Below are 21,196 nucleotides of genomic sequence, written 5' to 3' on the forward strand. Positions count from 1 at the left end.
CTTTGACATCAACACTACTATTTTCAAAATAAGCAAATCTGAAATGGAAATGTACGTATTCGGGGATCAACTCAACTGGATGAGCTGTAGGTCCTGAGCCTAGAGGCTCCATGGTTGCAGTGGCGTAGCTAAGGGGGTGCAGGGGGTAGCAGTTGCACTGGGCATCAAGCTTTAGGGGGGCAACAAGCTGAGCTTGACACTAGTGACCAAAATTGTGAAAATCTTGGTATGTATCAATAATACCATCATGTTATATATCATTGGAAAGGTATTTTAATGAAGAATGCAATGAAACAAACTGCACTGGAATATCAGTTTTCTATCAAAAGCTATGGCCAATTAACCAGAAAATGAAAACATAACTGCCTTGTAGAATAAAAAGTGGATTTTCTTAACTCCAAACTGACCTATGAGACTGTTTGTTCTGAGTGCCAATGAGATGTTATTAGGGATGTTATTAGGGATCAGGGGATGGCAAAGGGCACACCAGGCCATCCATGGGAGATGCACCTGGGACAAAAGGGTACCCTTTTAAGTATAAAATCATAACATACCTTTAGCTCCAGGATACCCTTGATCACCTTGTTCTCCCTTGAGCCCAGGGAAACCTGAAGTACCTTTCAGACCTGGATTTAAAAATATAGAAATATTTGTGGCGGCAGGGTGTTAAATGACACATACTGATCCTGCATCCTGTGAGTGGGGGAAAAAACCCTTTTCTGTCTCTTTCATCATTTATTAATTAAGCAGTCAAATGTTCCTCCACTGTTCTTGTTCTTTTTATTAATTAAGCAGCTGAGAACAAGCAACCAATGCTGCTGTAATCAGTGACTGAAAATAATGAGTGGGTGTGGATTTTCTTTCATCCATTTTTACATGTAACTGCATTGCATTAGTGAACCCTCTGTTATATGTGGTTCAGGATACAATGAAATCATTTTACAATGGACTCTCAGTAATAAAATAAGGCCCACTGTAGTTATGCATTTTACAACAAAGTCTGCACTGCTGTGATGGAGGAGAGAAAGGGAAGAGGGAACGGTGGCCAGTCAGTGTATGACGGACTGAGAAGTAGGAGGAGCTCCTTCTACCACTGCACCTGGCAAGGGTGCTACTCCGCAAAGTGGAGCCAGCGACAGTACCTTCCTTTTTTGGGGTGGCCGTAGCAGTGCCATGGGACGTGCTGAGTGAGTGGCAGCAGTTGGCTGTGCGTTGCAGGTGGATCTGCCCTCTCTGTGTTGCGTGAGTGGTTTGAGAATGTTTGAACTCACTGACAGCCATGAGGTGCAGAGATTTTCCATCTGGCTATGGCATTATCTCAAGTCTCAGTGGGGTTTTATGCAGCATGTCCGAGACAGGCTGTCTCCAGGAGTTCCTGAACAACCCAAAATATTTTATGAGGGAGCAATTTAAGAGGGACAAGCAAATATGGTACAGTATACCTCCAAGATGGGCCAGCACAGCAGGAGGAAGGCATAGGGAACACTTTGTTCAGTATGAGGTCTTGGAACAAATTACCAAAAATCAGTGTATCATAGCATTCACATTACAATATTTTTATAATACAAATGAGCCTCTGGAATGGATTAGTATTGTAAAGCCACTGTCCACTGTATATGCATGCTGCAAACCTCTGATTAATACAACTATCCAAAAGATTCAGGTAGTAATTGTAAAGTTGGTGGGACTGAGTCACAAGTGTGAATATTTGGTATGTGGGAAGTGTCTGGGGAGGACAATTTTAAAAAAGAGAAATGCTAACAGTTGACAGTGAGGATTTCCTACCTGTATGCTTCTAGATTACAGAAACTGAATTTTCATTCTTCTCTTTAGGAAATTAAAAACTGTAGATTGAGAAGAGCAAAAACCCCTCCCACCCTCAAAAGGTACACTGCTTGCTGCTAGAATGGTAGATTCTATACAAATATAGAAGATATCTTCTATGGATATATTTGCAGATATATATTTATATATAAATAAATATATATATTTGCAGATACACATTTGTAAAGGCAATTAAAACCAAAGGTTATTTTCTATTTACTTTGGCACTTATGTTTCCCCAATACCTTGAGGGCCTGGAATTCCAGGAGGTCCCATGTCACCTTTCTGACCAGTTGCTCCGGGAAAGCCAGCATTGCCCTGCACAAGACAAAACAGGCTTCATATCAGTTGTGGCACGCATGCGGCTTTGGATAAGAATGATGTATACATGATAGGCGAAGCTGAGAGATAGTGTCTGGCTGAATCAAAACGTTGTGCCAGCAAGGAGCAGCTTCTTTCAACGCTTCAGCACCTATTCCAATTGCCCCCAACGTGGCAGGGCAGGCAGGGGACACCTTTGCACCCTTCAGATTCTTGCCCTAAACAGGTGTGAGATGTCTCCTGGTCACATAAAGCCTCCTGGGAATGTAGTTGCCAATGTGGAAGAGAGCCCAGCAGAGCACAATACCCACTTGTGCTCCTAAAATCAACTTACAGGCATTCCTTGAGGCCCTTGGTCACCTTTGAATCCCTGTCTTCCAGCTGGGCCAGGCCAACCTGGACTTCCTTTTTCTCCTTTTGCTCCTGATAGTCCTGGAACACCTGGAGGTCCTTGTGATCCAGGTGGCCCTAAAGTAGAAATAGAAAATAATTTATTGGCAACATTTTGTTTAAGAAGAAAATAGAGTGATTGGTCAAAGGATGCCTGGCTGTGGTCCGTTCACACCCTCAGTAAAACGAAAACGATGCTTGAAAGTAAAGACAATGCTTTACAAAGATATAACATGAATACAGCTTCTATCTTCTTTCATTAGTCCTGTGGAACCTGGAAGCAACAGTGCTAAAGCACACCAACACAGTTCAATAGGTACAGGTAGGCCCAGGTGTCCATGGATCCGGTAACCGCAGTTTCAGTTACCAGTGGATACTGGCAACCCACTTTAAACACATTGAGAGCCCGATCCTGTGGTCTGCGCTGTGGCTCCACGCCGCAAACCACAGTCGCAAATGAGCCATAAGGCATGTTTGCGGGGCTTACTGTCGGGCTCCCGCAGGAGCTAGCTCAGCTCCAGCCAGCGCTGAGCCAGTGCACGGCGGGTGCCTGAGTTCCGCTGCTTGGTGGTCCCCTGGACTGCCGGGCTGCGAAACGGGAGATGGGGGCGTGGTCGGGGGTGTGGGGAGGTGCTCCAGGGAAGGGGGCAGCGTGGCCGGGGCGTGTCAGAGGAGGGGGAGAGGCGGATCCGTGGAGCCTAGTTCCACAGGATCCAAGGCACTCAGGCAGGGCTGCTTGCCCTACACGAGCGCCTTTACTTTAGCGGCAACCGAAAGGTCGCATCTAAAGTGAGTAGTCCCAATCCAGGGCTGCTTCCCTTACTCGGGGGAAGGGGACAAATGTCTCCTTCTCCTGAGGAGCCTCCTGTGGTAGCGCAGGAGGCACAGGATCCAGCGGGAGCCCTCCGTGGAGCTGCCGGGTCCCAGAGCTCCGGGCAGCTCAGGATTGGGCTGTAAGAGAGTGAGAAAAGGCCCCAGTAATTTGCTGGTCATTGTGCAGCGCTTTCACTGTGTTTGCAGGACTCCAGTCAGTCTCTTCAGCTGCTTCCAGCCTCTGTTCTCTCCATGCATTTATTTCCCTCTCTCCCCGTTCTCTCCCTTTCTTGATGCCACCCTCCTCCCACGTGCTGAGTTTGTGCCCATTGCAGCAGCAGCAAGACTGCATTTTATTTCATGCTCTAAAGCCCTCCCTTGCAAGTCAATGAATGAATGAATGAATGAAAAGAAAAGAAAAGATGGAAGGGGGGTTCTTCTTGGCATAAAGAGAAGTGGAACAGGGAAAAATCCAAAACAAACCACACACTGTAACACAACAGCAGAAAATGTTGTGGGATGGAAAGAAGACAGGAAAGTAGATTTTAAAACGGGGAAAAAAATTCTACAGATTCCACATGGATCTACACAAGAGGAAGAGTGTGTGTATGAGGGTGGGAAGGCAAGCAACTGAGTTTCTATAACAGCTGAAGTCAAACATTACCACTTGAGCTCCCCATCTGTTGATTCACAAACAAAACAAGCAGTAGACAACATTAAAATCGTTCTCACCCTCTCTCTTGCGCTTGTGAAAAAGTGGCTGCCGCCCCACCTCTTTTGCTCACACTGAGAACTTTTTCCGCCTTCAGCCCAACCAAGTCTAAGCTACTTCACTTGGATGATCTCAGTCCCCTTGCAAGCCAGCAGACTCAAGGGATCGTGAATGCAGCCCCCCCCCCACCTCAGGCAAACTTAAGAAAGGGGGTCAAGTTGAAACAAGCCCCATTAATCCTTACGTATGAATTTGGCACTCCTGTCAGCCCCCCCCCCCCCTCCGAATACCAGCCTCTGGACCTGGGGTCCAGGAAAGCCTTTTTTGCCTCAGTCTAATCACTGGCATTTTATACCAGTGCCCCTACATAGGAGTGAGGATCTGATGAGGGAAAAGGGGCTAGCAAAGGAAAGAGTAAGGGGCAGGGGGCAAGCCCCCTATGATCTCCAGAAAACCTTGCTAGTGCCTGTGACATCCAAGACAACCCTCCTCCATGAGGACTGTGTAATCCGTTTATTAACTTTAGAGGTAATTAAGTGGCCATAAACCCATACAACCACCTAACACCTCCTCAGGCCTCTCCAGTTTCAGTTACCAATTGCTCTTTAACCATAAGAGCCTCCAATCCTGGTAGCCAGACCAATTTGGGGAACCCTCCCCTGAACCGTGCTCCAGCCTGAGCCCCTCTGACTCAACTTGAACCCAGGAGCAGGTTCCTGTTACTGGGGGCTCCAGGTTCCACTAATTCACACTGGATTAACTCCCACAACCAAGTACCCCATGTTCCACCAATCCCAATAATCCAGTCAGCTGTAATAGATAGGATTTACTGAATATAGATTTAAAGAACAGTTATACAGACAGCACTGCATCAGACAAAGGTTTCAGAATTTAGGGTAGAGCATATCAATACAATACTCAGCACTACCAAAACAATAAAAGCTAACTCCTAATTCTAACTAGCACTCACCAAAGTCTTACACTTCCAAAGTCCAGTCTGACCCATCCCTGCTGCAGTCAAGGCGGGTCCATCTTGTCAGAATGGTCAAAGCTCAAGCTCCCATAGCCAGAGACAAAGCTAGAACAAAGGAAAGCTCCTTTCCTTTACCTTTATAGGTCTCCTGACCCACCCACCAATCAGAACTCGGTTCCATCTGAACATTCTAGGAGTGCCACAAGCCTCCTCACTCATGGTGGAATCTCCTCTCCCAAACTGAGAAGTTCACAGCTGTACCCTGTTGTTAATCAAGTTGGCCTTGGAGCCCACTTAGTAGCTTGGTACAGTATCTGAGGGCCCTGTGAAGCGGCCTCCTCCTCAGTTCTCTCAAACCTGGTATGCACTAATTAGAAGTTGGTTACAGCTGGGCCCTTGTACTCGGGCCTAACAACATGGCTACAAGCAGAAACGGTCCTTGTTCGGATGTTACCTAGCCATCAATATTCACTTTTCTGTCACAGTGCCCCAAAGCAAAACTCTCTCTCCTCCTGCTCCTTCTCTGCCCGACTCTGGAGGAAATCTTCTCCAAGGCCTGGGAACTTGGACTTGGATCAGCCTGGTAACTGTTTAAGGAAGCAAAATGTCCGTTGGCCTGTGTAATTGGAGCTTGATTACTTGGCAAAAATTTTACGCACTATAGGAGAGTATCTACGGGAATTCATTTTCAGTAAACAAAAAATTACCCTGATAGTCGTTATGATTTTCAATGCATTAGCTGCTTGGTAACTGCCTAATACAGATTTTAAATTCTAAGATTCTCTTACCTGGAAGCCCAGGTTGTCCTTGGGGTCCCCGATCACCCTTAGGTCCCTCTGTGAGTCTGCCAGGTAATCCAGGAATGCCTGGTTGACCAGTGGGACCCTGTGGACCAATAAATCCTGGCTCGCCTTTTGCACCTGGAATCCCTGGACTTCCTGGGGATCCTGGAAAGCCCACATCTCCTTTTGTACCTAAGATTTAAAACAACCTTTGTGGTTAGATGAAACATAAAACTACAGTGGAATGAAATGAAGTTTGGTAGCCATGTTGATCCATAAGAAGATAATTCATAAGGACAGTAAAATGATTTGAATGATGATATTGTTCACAGAATGAGTTTTCATTACTAATGTTGTACACAAGATTTATTTCTGCAATGAAAATTAGTCTTCAATACACTCTACATTTGAAGGATCTCTCTAGGTGGCCAACGTTTCAACTTTAGGGCTCCCTCCTACACATTTAACAACTGTGTAGAGGAGGGAATTTCAGCAGGTGCAGCTTCTCATCTGTGAAAAAAACCAGGCTGTACCTGTTGAAATTCCTATACAATTATTAAACTTTCAGAAGCCCAAAAATTGAAAAGTTGGTCACCCCTACTATAGATAAAATTATATTCAGCGGCCGTATAGTGGCCGTATAGCGGCCGTACTTGGATCGTGCAGACCTGGCCACGGTGATCCATGCCTCAGTGACATTGAGATTAGATTACTGTAACGCGCTCTATGTGGGGCTGTCCTTGAAGACGGTTCAGAAACTGCAACTAGTGCAGAATGCGGCGGCCCGTGTGGTTACTGGAGGTAGGCAGTTCGACTCTGTCAGTCCGCTTCTCCAGCGGCTGCACTGGCTGCCCATTCGTTTCCGGGCCCAATTCAAGGTGCTGGTATTGACCTTTAAAGCCCTATACTGCTCTGGACCAGGGTATCTTAGAGATCGCCTGCTCCCGTACAATCCGGCTCGTCCTCTTAGGTCATCAGAGAAGGCCTTTTTACAAGTGCCGCCACCTAGGGAGGTACGTGAGGCGGCTGCAAGAAATAGGGCCTTCTCAGTAGTGGCACCAACGCTATGGAACTCCCTTCCCCTTGACTTAAGAATGGCTCCCTCTCTTGAGACCTTTCGGCGAGGCCTGAAGACCCTTCTGTTTAAACAGGCCTTCTGAGTTCTCAGCCTTTTAACATCTTTTTAACATCTTTTAATATTTTTTACAGGCCTGATTCTTTTATGACTTGCTGCTGCTCTATGCTCTTTTTACCTATTCTTTTTACTCTGACTGCTGTTTTTTATGATGTGTTAATATGTTTTTAAATTATGTTTTTAATATGTTGTAAGCTGCCTTGAGTCCCTTCGGGGAGAAAGGCGGGGTAAAAATAAAGTTATTATTATTATTATTATTCAGTGCTGGCACTAGGTTTCTGGGAACCTAGGAGCAAAGTCACCCCCTGATGGCACAATGAGTACTGCCACTAGACTGAGTGTTGAAGGGTCCACTGATCAGGCACCAATACTGGTAGTGATTCTATGCACCTTTGGGAACAAATGGGTTTTAATGCATTATCTAGCATTCTGACAAGATCTTGAAGGAAGATTAATCTTTCTTCAAGATCAATTCTTGACAAATATTACCCCAGTTCAATGATTATATTTTTCTTACATACATGTAATGTAATGTTTACAAAAAAAATATTTTCCTGTGACTTGTAAAATGTAACACAAGTATTTCTTTTGCCACACATATACCATAAGCTGGGAAATCATGGCACGGTTTCTCAAGTGACAGAGTACACAGTCACCACCAGTGTATGGATAAATCATAAGATACTTCAACAAATCCTAAGTTCTTAGGATGGAGCTTATCAGCAACTATGCTTGTGAAATGGTATAGAATCATTTGATAGCTCTTGATTTCCTTTACAAAGGTAAGAGAAATACCAAATAAACCAAAAAAGACCCATGTTTTAACACATGCACAATTACAAGGCATGCCAAAAACACAGGAAACTCAGCAGAAAATGAATGAAGGCTATTTATAATTTCTAATTCGGCTTCTCATTTGTGGGACACTGTGGTCAGAAAGACTTACTGTAGCCAAGACTAGAATTTTACCCCAATTCTTCTGGAAATCAGTAAAATCATTATATTGGTGGTGCCTCCTTATCTGCGGGGCTTCCTTTCCTGGACCACCCGTGGATACCGAAAACTGCGGATAAAGAAATCCGCGGTTTTCAGGGCTCACTAGAGCTCTCTGAATGTGACCAGAGCCTTGCTCTGGTTGTATTTGCAGTCATTCTGAGCCCCAGAGATGCAGTGCATGGCCTCTCAGAGGCTAAGAAAGTCGCCTGGAGCCTTTTTACAGCGACTTTTGCTAAAACCACATAACTTCCCTTGATCACTCCTCAGTGTTCAGCCTTGTCGCACATGCATCCCATGTCCCTAAATTGCATCCTCCCCCTTGAATTTTCTTCTACAGGTGGGGCCTCTTTATATGTGGATTCAGTACCGGCAGATTTGCCACACCGTGGGTGCCGAACCCCTGGATCAGCCCACTGAAGACCTTCTAGATGTGATTGGAACCTTGTTTTCACAGCACTGGCTCTTCATGGAGCAAGTCACTTAACAATTAGTTTTATTTACATTACCTTTTTCACCCTTTGCACCGTGAATGCCAGGAAATCCTCTGCCTGAAATACCTATAAGATGAAGGTAGCAACAGTGAAAAAAGAGGAACATAGAGCAGGCCTGCTGAATCTGTGGATTTGGGACCCACAGATTTCAGTAGACTCACATGCACCCTCCTGAGGCAAAGATTTTCTTTCATTAATTTTTACATGTAACTGCATTGCGTTAGTATAAAGTGGACCCCCTGTTATATTTGGTTCAAAATACAATGAAATCGTTTTACAAGGGACTCTCCATAAAAATACATTCACTACATAATGTTATGCACTTTATGATAAGGCCCGCCAAAGGCCTTTTAAAGGCTTTAAATTGTCACTTCTGGTTTTTCTGTAAAACCAGAAATGACCTTCTACGGGCTCTCAGAGCGACCCCATTTTATCCCCCTGAAAGGCATTCAATGAGGAGTTTTACTAACTGAGGAATGTGGACATGAAGAGATTTGAGTTCTTGGATGAGCAGTTATTTGAAGACGGGCTCTGAAAGTGAGACCTGTGACCCCCTTCTATGCTTGTGCCTGGGTCTGCCCCTCTATTGTTTGGAATATGTAATTGACATTTTTTGCCATTTGGGTTTTGTCTGAAGATCTGGGACTGCTGCAAAGTCAGTCCCCTAATCCCCAAGGTGCTACTTCCTTAACCACTATTGCCCCTACTCACTTGAAGAATTTCAGTTATTTTCTTCTCCCTACTAGGGAGAGGAGAGGAGAGAGAATTGCTCCAAGTGCATCGACACCTTCCATGCTTGAGGCTATGTCAGACTTTGGTATGTGAGGAGAGTTCAGGAAAGCAGTGGCTTCCTCTGTCATCGCTTGATATTGCTTCTGAGGCCATCCTGGTGCCTAGGAAGTCTCCTCAAATGACAATGCAGTATTGTTCACTACCTTCCCTGCTCAGAGTAGGAGGAGTTGGATATGGTGCACTGTCCAGCTAGAGTCAAATGCATTGGAGTACTGTTCTTGGGCCAGTGCACAAGCAGAGCTGAGGTGTCTACTGTGCTAGAGAACTTTGTCCTTGACTTATTTCCAGAGCCCAGCCCAGTCTTAAGGAGGACCTGTCCTGCTGTGCTTTGGAATAGTGTTCTCAGATTAGAGGTGGCAGTTCCCATGCCAAAGCACCCTGCAATGTTGCAGGTCTAACTTACTTTGTTTGGCAAGAGCAAGAGACTAGGGGCCCAATCCTATCCAATTTTCCAGAGCTGGTGCTGCTATGTGTATAGGGTATGCACTGCTTCCTGTGTTGGGGAGACAGTCTTGGAGGCCTTCTCGAGGTATAGGAACATACCTTTACTTTGGGACTGCATTGAGGCTGCACTGGTGCTGGAAATTTGAATAGGATTGGGCCCTAGCTTAGTTAGTTCTAGTTTGGCAAGGGCTTGTCAGTATTTTCCCCATAATCCCAATTGGGCCCCTATCTCTGCCAAGAAAATGTCAGACAGGGGGCAAGAGATGGAAAGAAGGATGGAGAAGAAAAGTTATAGTTTCCATTTGCTATCAGTTGCTCTGGAAAAACTTGTCTTGAAGGGTGGCACGCAAATATGTAAAATAAATACAGTGGGTTTTTTTTTCACGGGCTAAGCATCCACCAATTTGAGCATCTACAGATGCTGAGCCCAAGCCTCAGAGGGCCTTCCAGATGTGACCAGAAGTTGCTGATGCAAAGTGGCTTCTGGTTGTGACCGGGAAGCCTTCTGAAGAGGATGGGAGGCCAGCGCAACCGTTGGAGGGCATGGCCTCCAGGTAAGTTAATGCAGGACTGCAACCCTGGTCCGTCATGGATTTCAGCATCTGTGAATTCTGCTATCTGTTGGGTGTTGTGGAACCGATCCCCCACGGATACCGAGGGCCCACTGAACATTATCCAACACCTAGACCAGCGATTTCCAACTTTTTTCATCTGATGGCACACTAACAAGATACTAAAATTGTCAAGGCACACCATCAGTTTCTTGACAATTGACAAGGCACACCATACTGTTGGTGGGGGTTCACACACCCCCAATGGCCCTATTAGTAAATGAGCCTCCCCCCAAACTCTCGCGGCACAACTGCAGACCATTCCAGCACACCAGTGTGCCATGGCACAGTGGTTGAAAATGGCTACCCTAGACGTTCTAAATCCTCTGCTCCACAACACAGTCACTGAATGATATAGGCCCTCTTCCTGGACTAGCTACTAGACCTTCCATACTGTTCCAGGAGGAGGCACGATTATGATTTTTTTTGAAATGCCATCTGTAAGTCACAGAAAAATCAACCTTTTTTTTTTTTTTAAACTCATAGGAAATCTATTGAGATCCCAATTGGTTAGAGCATATAATCAGGCAGGAAAATATCTTCTACTGCAGATGAACAAGAAAATAATTGACTTACCTGGGTCACCTTTCGTACCAGTTGGACCTGGGATTCCATCATAACCTCGCTCACCCTTTTCTCCAGGTGCACCTTGAGCCCCAGGGAGCCCTGGATCACCTGCAAAAAATTTTTTTTTTTTCATCTTTTAGGTTTCAGTATTTGTATTGGCCTTTCTCTTGGTGTAAAGCTATAGCTAGATTATATGGTATTTATACTGCCTCTTGCCTCTAGTCTCAATAAAAATAGCAGAAAATCCAGTCACCATTGCAATTACACTTAAATTAAGTCCGCATTATTTTAAAATATAAATATATTTCAGAAACTTTCAAAAAATGTAGTCCACTATCATACACTAAAACAGAATGACTTAGAGCCCAATCCTGTGCTCAGCGGCATGCCTCCATGCGAGCACTGTCGCAAAGCACGTTTGCATGTCGTAAGGCACGTTTACGAACCTCACCACCAGGCTCCCACCCATGCTAGCTCAGTGCTAGCAGGAGCTGGGCTAGCACGGGGTGGTTGCCCAGCCTCTGCGGCTCAGCGGTCTCCCGGACCACTGAGCTGTGGCACAGTAAGCAGGGGCTGGGACGGGGCGGGGAGGAAGCATTCTGGGGAGGGGGGAGGCCGGCAGGGGGCAGAGAGAGGGCAGGGGGAGGTGTGGCGTGGGGAGGGGGGCAGGTGGGAGGCATGCCAGGGAGAGGGAGGGAGGCAGGATCGTGGAGCTCTGCTCCACAGGATCCAAGGGGCTCGTGGAGGGGCTGCTTACCGTACCCTACTTACCTTACCCGGGGGAAGAGGAAAAAAGTCCCCTTCTCCTGAGGCACTTCGCATGGTAGCCCGGGGCGTGCAGGATCCAGCAGCAGCCGTTCTCTGTGCCCCCGAGCCTGGGTGCACTGGGCAGCTCAGGATTGGGCTGCCCAAGCACAATCCTGAGCTCCCGTGGTGCGCAGCTGTGGCGGCACCAGAAATGACTGCCTCCACAACCTGCACACCCATGGCAGCCGCAGGTGGCACCTCAGGAGAAGGGGACTTTCGTCCCCTTCCCTGGTTAATGGGAGTAGCCCAGTAATGGGGCTACTCGATTCACCGCCAACCAAAATGTCCCTCTCCATTCCCTCCCCTGGCACGTCTCCCCCTGCCCTCTCTCCACCTCCTCGTCACACCTCCCTCCGCCCTCTCCCTGCCCTCCACCCACCTCCCTGGAACACCGCCTCCTCGTTTCCCTCACTTTCCCCGCTTTCCTCTCCACTGCCCGGCGGTCTGTGCGACCACTGAGTGGTGGAGGCCAGTCACCCACCCGGCACTAGCCCAGGGCCAGCCAGCGCTGGGCTAGCACTTGCAAATGTGCCCGCACCAGCAGTATTCCAGTGCGTTGAGCTCAGGATTGGGCTCTTAGACCTTGGCATTCAAATAGAAACAAAATTTATATTTTCATTTGTACCCAATAATATGTGAGGAATGAGGATCAGGTACCTACTGACTTTTTAGAACCTCAAGCATTTGGCTACATGGGCACATGAGCACTTCTGAGGACTTATTTAAGTTTCTATAGGACTCATTATTTTTGCCACCATTGATTAACATGGTTACTCTTCTGGAACATGCATTTTTACACAATGTGCTAAAAGCTCTACAGAGCTGATTTATACAACATCCTTGTCCTAGTCAAATTACTTGCTTGTATTTAAATTGTATACAATTTAATTTATAAAACTCAAAATATGAAGTATAAATCACAAAAGTGAAAAGATTTCCATGTTACTTTTTAAGAGGAAAGGAACATTTCTGATTAAAAAACAAATGATTCACTACCTGTTTGTCCTTTTAAGCCTTGGAAGCCACCCAAGCCTGGGGATCCCTTTTCACCTTTTTCTCCTGAGAGGCCTGGAACACCTTTTTTTAAAAAAAGGTCAAGGGTTTAGTTTTATCATCAGAGTACTTGGTAGACTTAGGCCAGAAAGGTAGATGAGATTGTGGATCACTTGCCTGGAGGACCTTGAAAACCTATTTCCCCCTTCACACCTGGGGAACCAGGGATGCCTGGAATTCCTGGAAGACCCTTTTCTCCTTTCTCTCCATATATGCCTGGACTACCTGGCTTTCCAGCTTCTCCCTGTGGGATAAGAGAACTCACTCATTAATCAGTTAAAGCTGGGTAAAGCAGCAGGACCAGACTCAATTCCTCCTGATATTTATAAAGAAGCACCAGAGTGGTGGGCCCCAATAATTGCAGAACTTTTCACTAGAATTGATAAATTTGGGGTACTTCCGGACACTTGGACTAGATCTATCTTGGTTCCCATCTTCAAAAAAGGGGATAAAAAACTTCCCCCCAGCTACAGGCCAATCAGCCTTTTAGACCTGGCAGGGAAAATGTATGCCTCCCATCTACTTAAGAAACTTTCTGTCTGGATTTCGGACCATAACATCATATGCCCAGAGCAAGCGGGTTTTAGGCCAAATAAGTCTGCAATTGATCAGTGTGTGGTACTATCCCACCTAATCTCCAAACAAAGGACCCAAAATAAATCCCGACTATATGTGGCTTTTTTAGATTTAAAGTCGGCCTTTGATTCCATAGGTAGAGATAGACTATGGGATAAACTTGAGAAGATGGGAGTGGACAAAAGGCTATTAATATTAATTCGTGCCCTTCATTTAAACACCTCATGCCAAGTGAAATTATCTCCGAGGGGCAGCCTCTCGGCCCCAATTCCAATCAACAAGGGGGTCAAGCAGGGGTGCGTTCTTGCTCCCACCCTGTTCAATCTCTTCATTAATGATCTGGCTCCCTATCTAGCAAACTTCGACACGCTTTCCCCCAAATTAGGTTCAGTGGATATCCCTCTTCTTTTGTATGCTGATGACATGGCCCTGATATCCCGAACTAAAATAGGATTAAGGAGACTGGTTAATGCCTGCATAGAATATTTTACCATCAATGCCCTCCAGCTAAACTATGAAAAGTCCAAGATTGTGGTGTTTGGGCACTCTTGGAAACCACAGTCCTGGCTTTTCAATGGTAAATCAATACAACAAGTCAAGGAATTTCAGTATCTTGGTCTCTGGTTTCACTACCGGCTTTTCTGGTCTTCCCATCGTCTTACAGTAATCAACTCATCCAAACTAGCTGTTCAGGCTATTACTCGTTTTTTCTTCTCTTGGGGTAACTCATTCATTCCAGCTGCTCTCCAGGCTTTTAATGCCAAAGTTACACCTCAAATTTTGTATGGCATTCCTGTTTGGATGCCAGCATTAAATGACTCAATTGAAAAGATCCATTCTAATTTTCTATACAAGATCTTAGGTGTACCGCATTGCGTTCCCTTCGCGGCACTTTGCCTGGAGACAGGCCAATATAGGCTGGAGTTTCTAGCTTGGTCCAGTTTCTTAAAATACTGGGCCAAAGTGTGCTTCAGGGCTGACCAAAACCCATTGTTAAAGGGGTTATTGACTGACTCGCTGTTGTCTCCTTGCTTAGCTCTATTCAATAAGAAAATTAGACAAATGGGTCTCGAGGAAGATCTACAAGGAGCTGCTACACTTGAGGTTTCTATCAGGCTCTTGACAACAAGACTAACTGACATAGAAAGGCAAGAGATTTTGGCTGCAGCACAAAAAAAATGTTCGCCCCTAAATTTCCATCTTAACAATACTTTTGGTAAACAACCAAAGTACCTGACCTTCTTAGAGTGCCCCTTTGCAAGGAGGGCTTTTACATTAACCCGATGCAACGTGTTGCCTTCTAATGACCTACTTGGTAGGTTTAGAAATGCCCCGAAAGAAGAACAATTTTGCAATTGTGGCCTCAGAGAGGTAGACTCTCTTCCACACATTGTTCTGCGTTGTGCTTTTAATCAAGTGCTCAGAGACCAGCATCTCCCCTCGTTGTCAGGAAACAAAAAAGGTCTCTCTGAGATCACCTCTTTACAACTTTTGCTGGCGGGTGAATTTGAATTCGTGACCCTTCCCGTTGCTAAATTTTTACATTTGAGCAACATGAAACGGGCTAAGCTGCTGGTTCTAAGCAACTTGGAGTAACTGTGTAAGCAAATTGTTGTGTTTTAACCCTTATTTCTTATTTCTCTTTTAACATATACCTTCATACATGACTGTTTGGAGATATTAGTTGTAAAACTATATGCCTAATAAAGGTTTGTTGTATGTTGTATGTATGTTGTTGGATAAGAGAACTAACAATACATTCCAAATACTTGCAATTTCACATTATTTAGAATTACTTTCTTACAACATGCACTTTGATCATTATTACCAAGCCCAAGCAGCGATTTAATAGAGTGGGCATACTATTGTCCTGTGGATCAAAAATCCAAAAGCAACCCTGAAGTGAGGGAACTTGAAAGGCTTATACCCCAAAAGCCATGCCATTTCCCTTTCCATTCAAAGCAGAGTTACCTCTTGGCATGAGCAGAACAGAGACAAAGAGCCTACAAGTCTCTATCTCTGTCCCTGGCAATTGAACTTGTGCCAGTGGCAAGCAATAGAACAAGGCAGATCATAAGTTAAACAGTGGTTCTGGACCACTGGGAGAGAAAGAATTCTAATGTTCTTGATGAACAGAGATGCAAAGAAGGAGGACAACTAAATTTTACAGACTAATTACAAATAACTTTCCATTGTTCTGTTATTTATTATGTAAAACATAATACTATAACATACCTTATTAAAGGATGCATTATTTGAAGCCTTTAGTATTTGTATGTATAGTTATTGCAATTTCTTATCTCACTTGTAAAAATTCATGCCAACCAAAATGGCCCAGCACTGTATACTTTTGCATAGTTTTATGCCTTCCAATCAGAGTTGCATTTAGCAAAGCAACTTGTACAATTTGGTGTACCCTCGTATCTGCGGGAGGTTCCATTTCTGAACCTCCCATGGATACATAAATCCATGGATACGGATACATGAATCTGCAGCTCCCCTGCCTCTGGAGGGTCTTCTGAGTCCAGTAGAGGCCATGCGCATCTGCCAGGCTCAGAATGATGGAAAATAGCAAAAAAAAGTTACATCTGGTTTGTCTGTGAAAATTACGTTTTTAATGCTTTATAAGGCCTGGGGAGGCCTGGGGTAGCCCTCCTGGATTCGCAGATCAGTGAATCTGTGGATATGGGGGGTGGGGGGGGAGAAAGACTCTGTATTTAGGACATTTCATATAGTTCATGGAGGATTGTGGGTACCTTCTCACCCAAAGCCCCAGGGATACCAATTCCGGGAAGTCCTGGCAGTCCTTTGTCTCCTTTCACACCTTTCTCTCCAGGAAACCCTGGTATACCTGGATCACCAGGAAGACCTTGTACACCTTTTGCTCCTGATTGCCCTAAAATTAAAAATTCAAATTATACTATATAAAATTATATTTTTCTTCTTTAAAAGTAAAATTATTTGAAAAACTAATCTGAATATTTTGAATCCTAGAAAATGAATACCAAATCAGTCATAGTTTTTAAATCAGCACAGTTTAAAAGTTAATGTTACCTGGCAGACCCATTTCTCCTATTGACCCCTTTTGGCCAGTAGGTCCTGGTTCTCCTGGGTATCCTGGAAAACCCTGGTCCCCTTTTGGCCCTTAAGGGAAAAAAAAATATTTTTATTACACATTGTTCACTGAGTTGCACTAAAGCTTACTCCTTAATAGGTTCATGTGACACAGGGGTTTCTTCCCTCCAATTTTTTTCCACTGGAAAACTGGAAAATTTTTTTTGGGGGGGGGGGGAATAGAATAAAAACCTAATGAATTATCATCATTTTGGAACACTGAATGAAATGCTTTTTAGGGCATTTTTTTCTCAACTATTATTCACACTATTCATTCCCCTCTGTGGTTTTCACACTAGCTATTTCACCTAGAATTATCATCCTTTGATCATTTACATTTTCCAGAGAAGCAACTCGGCTGACAACTTTTGGCATCCCACTGTTGCATGCCACTTCCATCTTCTTTCAGATCAGGATTGTGATTTTTTAAAAATAATTTCTGTTGAGATGAAAGATCTTATATATGATGTGGTTGGTGATGCCCCACCTTTTCCTCTTGTTATTGATTTCAGCTGTCTTCAGAGTTTGAAACTTTCTAGGAAGGTGGCTTAGTACCTGCATCTGTTACCCTCTGTAACTTTGAGCTCTAGAAAGGGTAAAATTCCTCACAATCCTCCTCCCCGATTCCTGGTTACTACTAGTGAGATAAATCACTTGGACCAGAAGAACTGGAGATAATGGGTAATGAGTAGAGGTGGGTGAAAACGGTCTTATTTTTTCACAGGTTTTGGTGTTTTCCAGTTAGAAAGCAGAACTATGTGTTTTTATTCCAAGGGCACATTTTTATAAATTATAATCACTTTAAAAGTATACTAGGTAGGTGATATAGGTGGCATTGTGTCAGCAGATGTAGTCACATGCATGTAGAGGTGCTAGAGAATGGTTTTTTTTTTTAAGGATTTCGCATATTTCAGGTTTTTGTTTTTTGTTTTTTTTGTACAAATATGAGAAGTGCAGAAAGTGGTGTTATGTGTTTTATTCACCAACTCTACTGATGAGTCTTGGTGGCAATCTACCAAATGAATGAGATGCAACTGTGTCAGTAAAGGTGCTGTACAAAAGGAGAGAAGCACAATGAAACAGCTACTGGAGAACCTTCTTCCTTGGAACAGCTGTACTATGGGCCTAGGAGTCTCCCTTCCCAGCCTTTCCTCCAAGGTCCCATGGCGAGGAATTACACGAGGGACTTGATCCAATATTTGATTTGATCTGCTGCTATGTGTAATGTGTTCAGCTTATGTGTTAAAACTGTGAAGTTTGAAACACCAAATACCTAAATAACATATTTTGCATATATTTCAGTTTTACCCAAAAACATTTAGAAACAATAGAACCCAACATGGATATAAATCTTGCCAGACAAATCTCATCTCCTATTTTGATTGGGTTACTAGTATACTGGACTGTGGGAATGTAGTAGATTTTTACAAGTGCCGCCGCCTAAGGAGGTACGTGGGGCGGCGGCAAGAAATAGGGCCTTCTCAGTAGTGGCACCAATGTTGTGGAACTCCCTTCCCCTTGACTTGAGAATGGCTCCCTCTCTTGAGTCCTTTCGGCGAGGCCTGAAGACCTTGTTGTTTAACCAAGCCTTCTGACGTTATGGCCTTTTTAACATCTTTTATATATCTTTTAGTTGCTTTTTTACAGGCCCGATTCCTCTAAGAACTGCTGTTTTATGCTCTTTTATTCTGACTCTTCTGACTACTGTTTTTATGGGTTCTGCTAATGTGTTTTTTAATATGTTTTTATCTGTGAAATTATGTTTTGTTTTATATGTTGTTAGCCGCCCTGGGTCCCTTTTTGGGAGAAGGGCGGGATAAAAATAAAGTTTTATTATTATTATTATTAGTAGATGTAATGTATCTTGACTTCAGTAAAGCATTTGACAAGGTCCCACATGACATCCTAATCAGCAAGTTGGTAAAATACGGGTTCAAAGATACAATTGTTAGATGGATGCACAACTGGTTGGACGGCCATACACAGAGGGTGTTTGTCAATGGCTTTGCGTCAACCTGGAGGGCGGTTTTGAGTCGGGTACCCCAGGGCTCTGTCTTGGGCCCGGTTCTCTTTAATATCTTCATCAATGACTTGGATGAGGGGATACAAGGGAGCCTCATCAAATTTGCGGATGACACCAAACTGGGAGGAGTAGCAAACACAATAGAAAATAGTAGAAACCTTCAGGAAGACCTAGACAAAATGGAATACTGGGCTGAAATGAGTAAGATGAAGTTCAACAGTGATAAATGGAAAGTTCTGCACTTGGACAAAAACAACGAAAGATGCAGGTATAAAATGGGAGATACATGGCTTGGTAGCAGAACATGTGAGTGGGATCTTGGAGTTGTGGTGGATCACAGGATGAACATGAGTCAGCAGTGTGATGCGGCTGCAGAGAAGGCAAATGCAATTTTAGCCTGCATTAACAGAACCGTAGCTTCCAATTCACAAGAAGTTGCAGTTCCGCTTTACTTTGCACTGGTTAGACCTCACCTTGAGTACTCTGTCCAAATCTGGACACCCCACTTTAAGAAAGATGCAGCCAAACTGGAGCAGGTTCAGAGGAGAGCGACGAGGATGATCAGAGGGCTGGAAGACAAACCCTATGAGGAAAGGTTGAGGGAACTTGGCACGTTCAGCCTGGAGAAGAGAAGGCTGAGAAGAGATATGGTAGCTCTCTTCAAGTACCCAAACGGCTATCATATGGGAGAAGGGAACAATTTTTTCTCAGCTGTCTCTGAAAGCAGAACTAGAACCCATGGGTACAAACTGCAAGAGAGGAGATTTTGATTAGACCAGGAAAAAATTCTTGACGGTCAGGGCGGTTTGGCAGTGGAACAGATTGCCGAGAGAGGTGGTGAACTCTCCCTCACTGGAGATAGTCAAGCAGAGGCTCAACAAGCACCTGTTGGAGATGCTCTAAGAGGATTTCCTGCCTAAGGCAGGGGGTTGGACTAGATGACCTATCAAGTCCCTTCCAACTCTATGATTCTAAGATTTAAAGAGGGGAGGAACTTTTCCATGGATTTAATAAGAACATAAGAACAGCCCCACTGGATCAGGCCATAGACCCATGTAGTCCAGCTTCCTATATCTCACAGCGGCCCACCAAATGCTCCAGGGAGCACACCAGACAACAAGAGACCTGCATCCTGGTGCCCTCCCTTGCATCTGGCATTCTGACATAGCCCATTTCTAAAATCAGGAGGTTGCGCATACACATCATGGCTTGTAACCCATAATGGATTTTTCCTCCAGAAACTTGTCCAATCCCTTTTTAAAGGCGTCCAGGCCAGATGCCGTCACCACATCCTGTGGGCAAGGAGTTCCACAGACTAACCACAAGCTGTGTAAAGAAATATTTTCTCTTGTCTGTTCTAACTTTCCCAACACTCAATTTAGTGGATGTCCCCTGGTTCTGGTGTTATGTGAGAGTGTAAAGAGCATCTCTCTATCCACTTTATCCTTCCTATGCATAATTTTGTATGTCTCAATGTAATGGAAGATCAGAAGATCATCAGGTGGATGATGTGGTGTTGACAGCGATTCCCTGTTTTGACAGCTGTTTGACAGCTCTGGGAAGGGCAAGGCTGGCTCCACAGCTGTAATCAATTAAGGCCAATGGAGACCTGGATGGACACCTGAGCTTCATTTGACCTTGATGGGACTTTGAATGGACATGGACTGAAGGGATGGCTCACCTGAGCCTAATTTGGAGCTAATGAGGTAGCTCACAGCTGAGCTGCATTTGGATCATGAGACATCCAAGGATAAAAGGCAGCTTCGGAAGGAGACAGAGCTACCCTGACCCAGGACCAAGAGTGGGATGCTGACCCAGCCGGAAGCTGGACCCTGACCCAGAGCGAGGAGCAGGACGCTGACCAGAGAGAGGATCCTGATCCAGGACCAAGAGCGGGACGCTGACCCAGAGGAAGCCGGACACTGACCCAGAGGGAAACCCGGACGGACCCACACTGGGAGAAGGGGACTGCCAGAACTCTGCTGGAGGACACAGAAGAGAGGACTGCCAGGACCCTGCTGGAGAAGACACTCTGCTGGAGAGAACACTACTGGAGAGGAGGAACTCTACTGCAGAAGATTGGACTGGGAAGACTGGACTGGGAAGACTGGACTGTGCTTTGGAGACTGGATTGGACTTCGACTGGAGGCTTCAGACCTCCACCCATTAAGTGGAGTTTTGGGGAGGGAAAGCCTCTGGACAAGAGGACTTGCAGGGAGTGTATGTGTTTGCAGCAATAAATTCTTGTTAATTGCTATAGATAAGAAGTCCTGTGTTTATTCCTTTGCACACCACAGCTGTTGTTCTTGGGAAAGGGGGTTGTTAATTAGCCAAAAAGCGGGCATTAGAAGGGAGTTGAGATATTTGGATGGGACAAATTGGCGTGGTCGGCAGGAGTCGAAGATATTTGGCAGAACACTCAATATTTGGCAGATATTTGGCAGAACCCCCTTCAGGCGTCTCTTTTCTAGACTGAAGAGGCCCAAACATTGTAGCCTTTCCTTATAAGGAAGGTGCCCCAGCCCAGTAATCATCTTAGTCGCTCTCTTTTGCACCTTTTCCATTTCCACAATGTCCTTTTTGAGATGTGGTGACCAGAACTGGACACAATACTCCAGGTGTGGCCTTATCATCGATTTGTACAACAGCATTATAATATTAGCCATTTTGTTCTCAATACCTTTTCTCATGATCCCAAGCATAGAACTGACCTTCTTCACGGCCGCCGCACATTGGGTCGACACATTCATCGAGCTGTCCACCACCACCCCA

General features: G+C 44.8%; 1 protein-coding gene across 1 annotated transcript in view; it reads right to left on the reverse strand.

Annotated features, from left to right (window-relative positions):
* Window positions 1–21,196, reverse strand: part of COL4A1 (collagen type IV alpha 1 chain) — a 170,452-nt gene that overhangs the window by 16,448 nt on the left and 132,808 nt on the right. Inside the window, exons 36-45 of the mRNA XM_066633158.1 lie at window positions 16,342–16,431; window positions 16,044–16,183; window positions 12,829–12,955; window positions 12,655–12,735; window positions 10,861–10,959; window positions 8,453–8,503; window positions 5,822–6,007; window positions 2,480–2,613; window positions 2,070–2,142; window positions 555–626 (exon numbers count right to left, since the gene is read on the reverse strand). Coding sequence (XP_066489255.1) covers window positions 555–626; window positions 2,070–2,142; window positions 2,480–2,613; window positions 5,822–6,007; window positions 8,453–8,503; window positions 10,861–10,959; window positions 12,655–12,735; window positions 12,829–12,955; window positions 16,044–16,183; window positions 16,342–16,431 — 1,053 coding nt within the window. The remainder of the gene's footprint in view (window positions 1–554; window positions 627–2,069; window positions 2,143–2,479; window positions 2,614–5,821; window positions 6,008–8,452; window positions 8,504–10,860; window positions 10,960–12,654; window positions 12,736–12,828; window positions 12,956–16,043; window positions 16,184–16,341; window positions 16,432–21,196) is intronic.

This window comes from Tiliqua scincoides, chromosome 1 (genome assembly GCF_035046505.1).
Source record: "Tiliqua scincoides isolate rTilSci1 chromosome 1, rTilSci1.hap2, whole genome shotgun sequence".
Taxonomy (NCBI): domain Eukaryota; kingdom Metazoa; phylum Chordata; class Lepidosauria; order Squamata; family Scincidae; genus Tiliqua; species Tiliqua scincoides.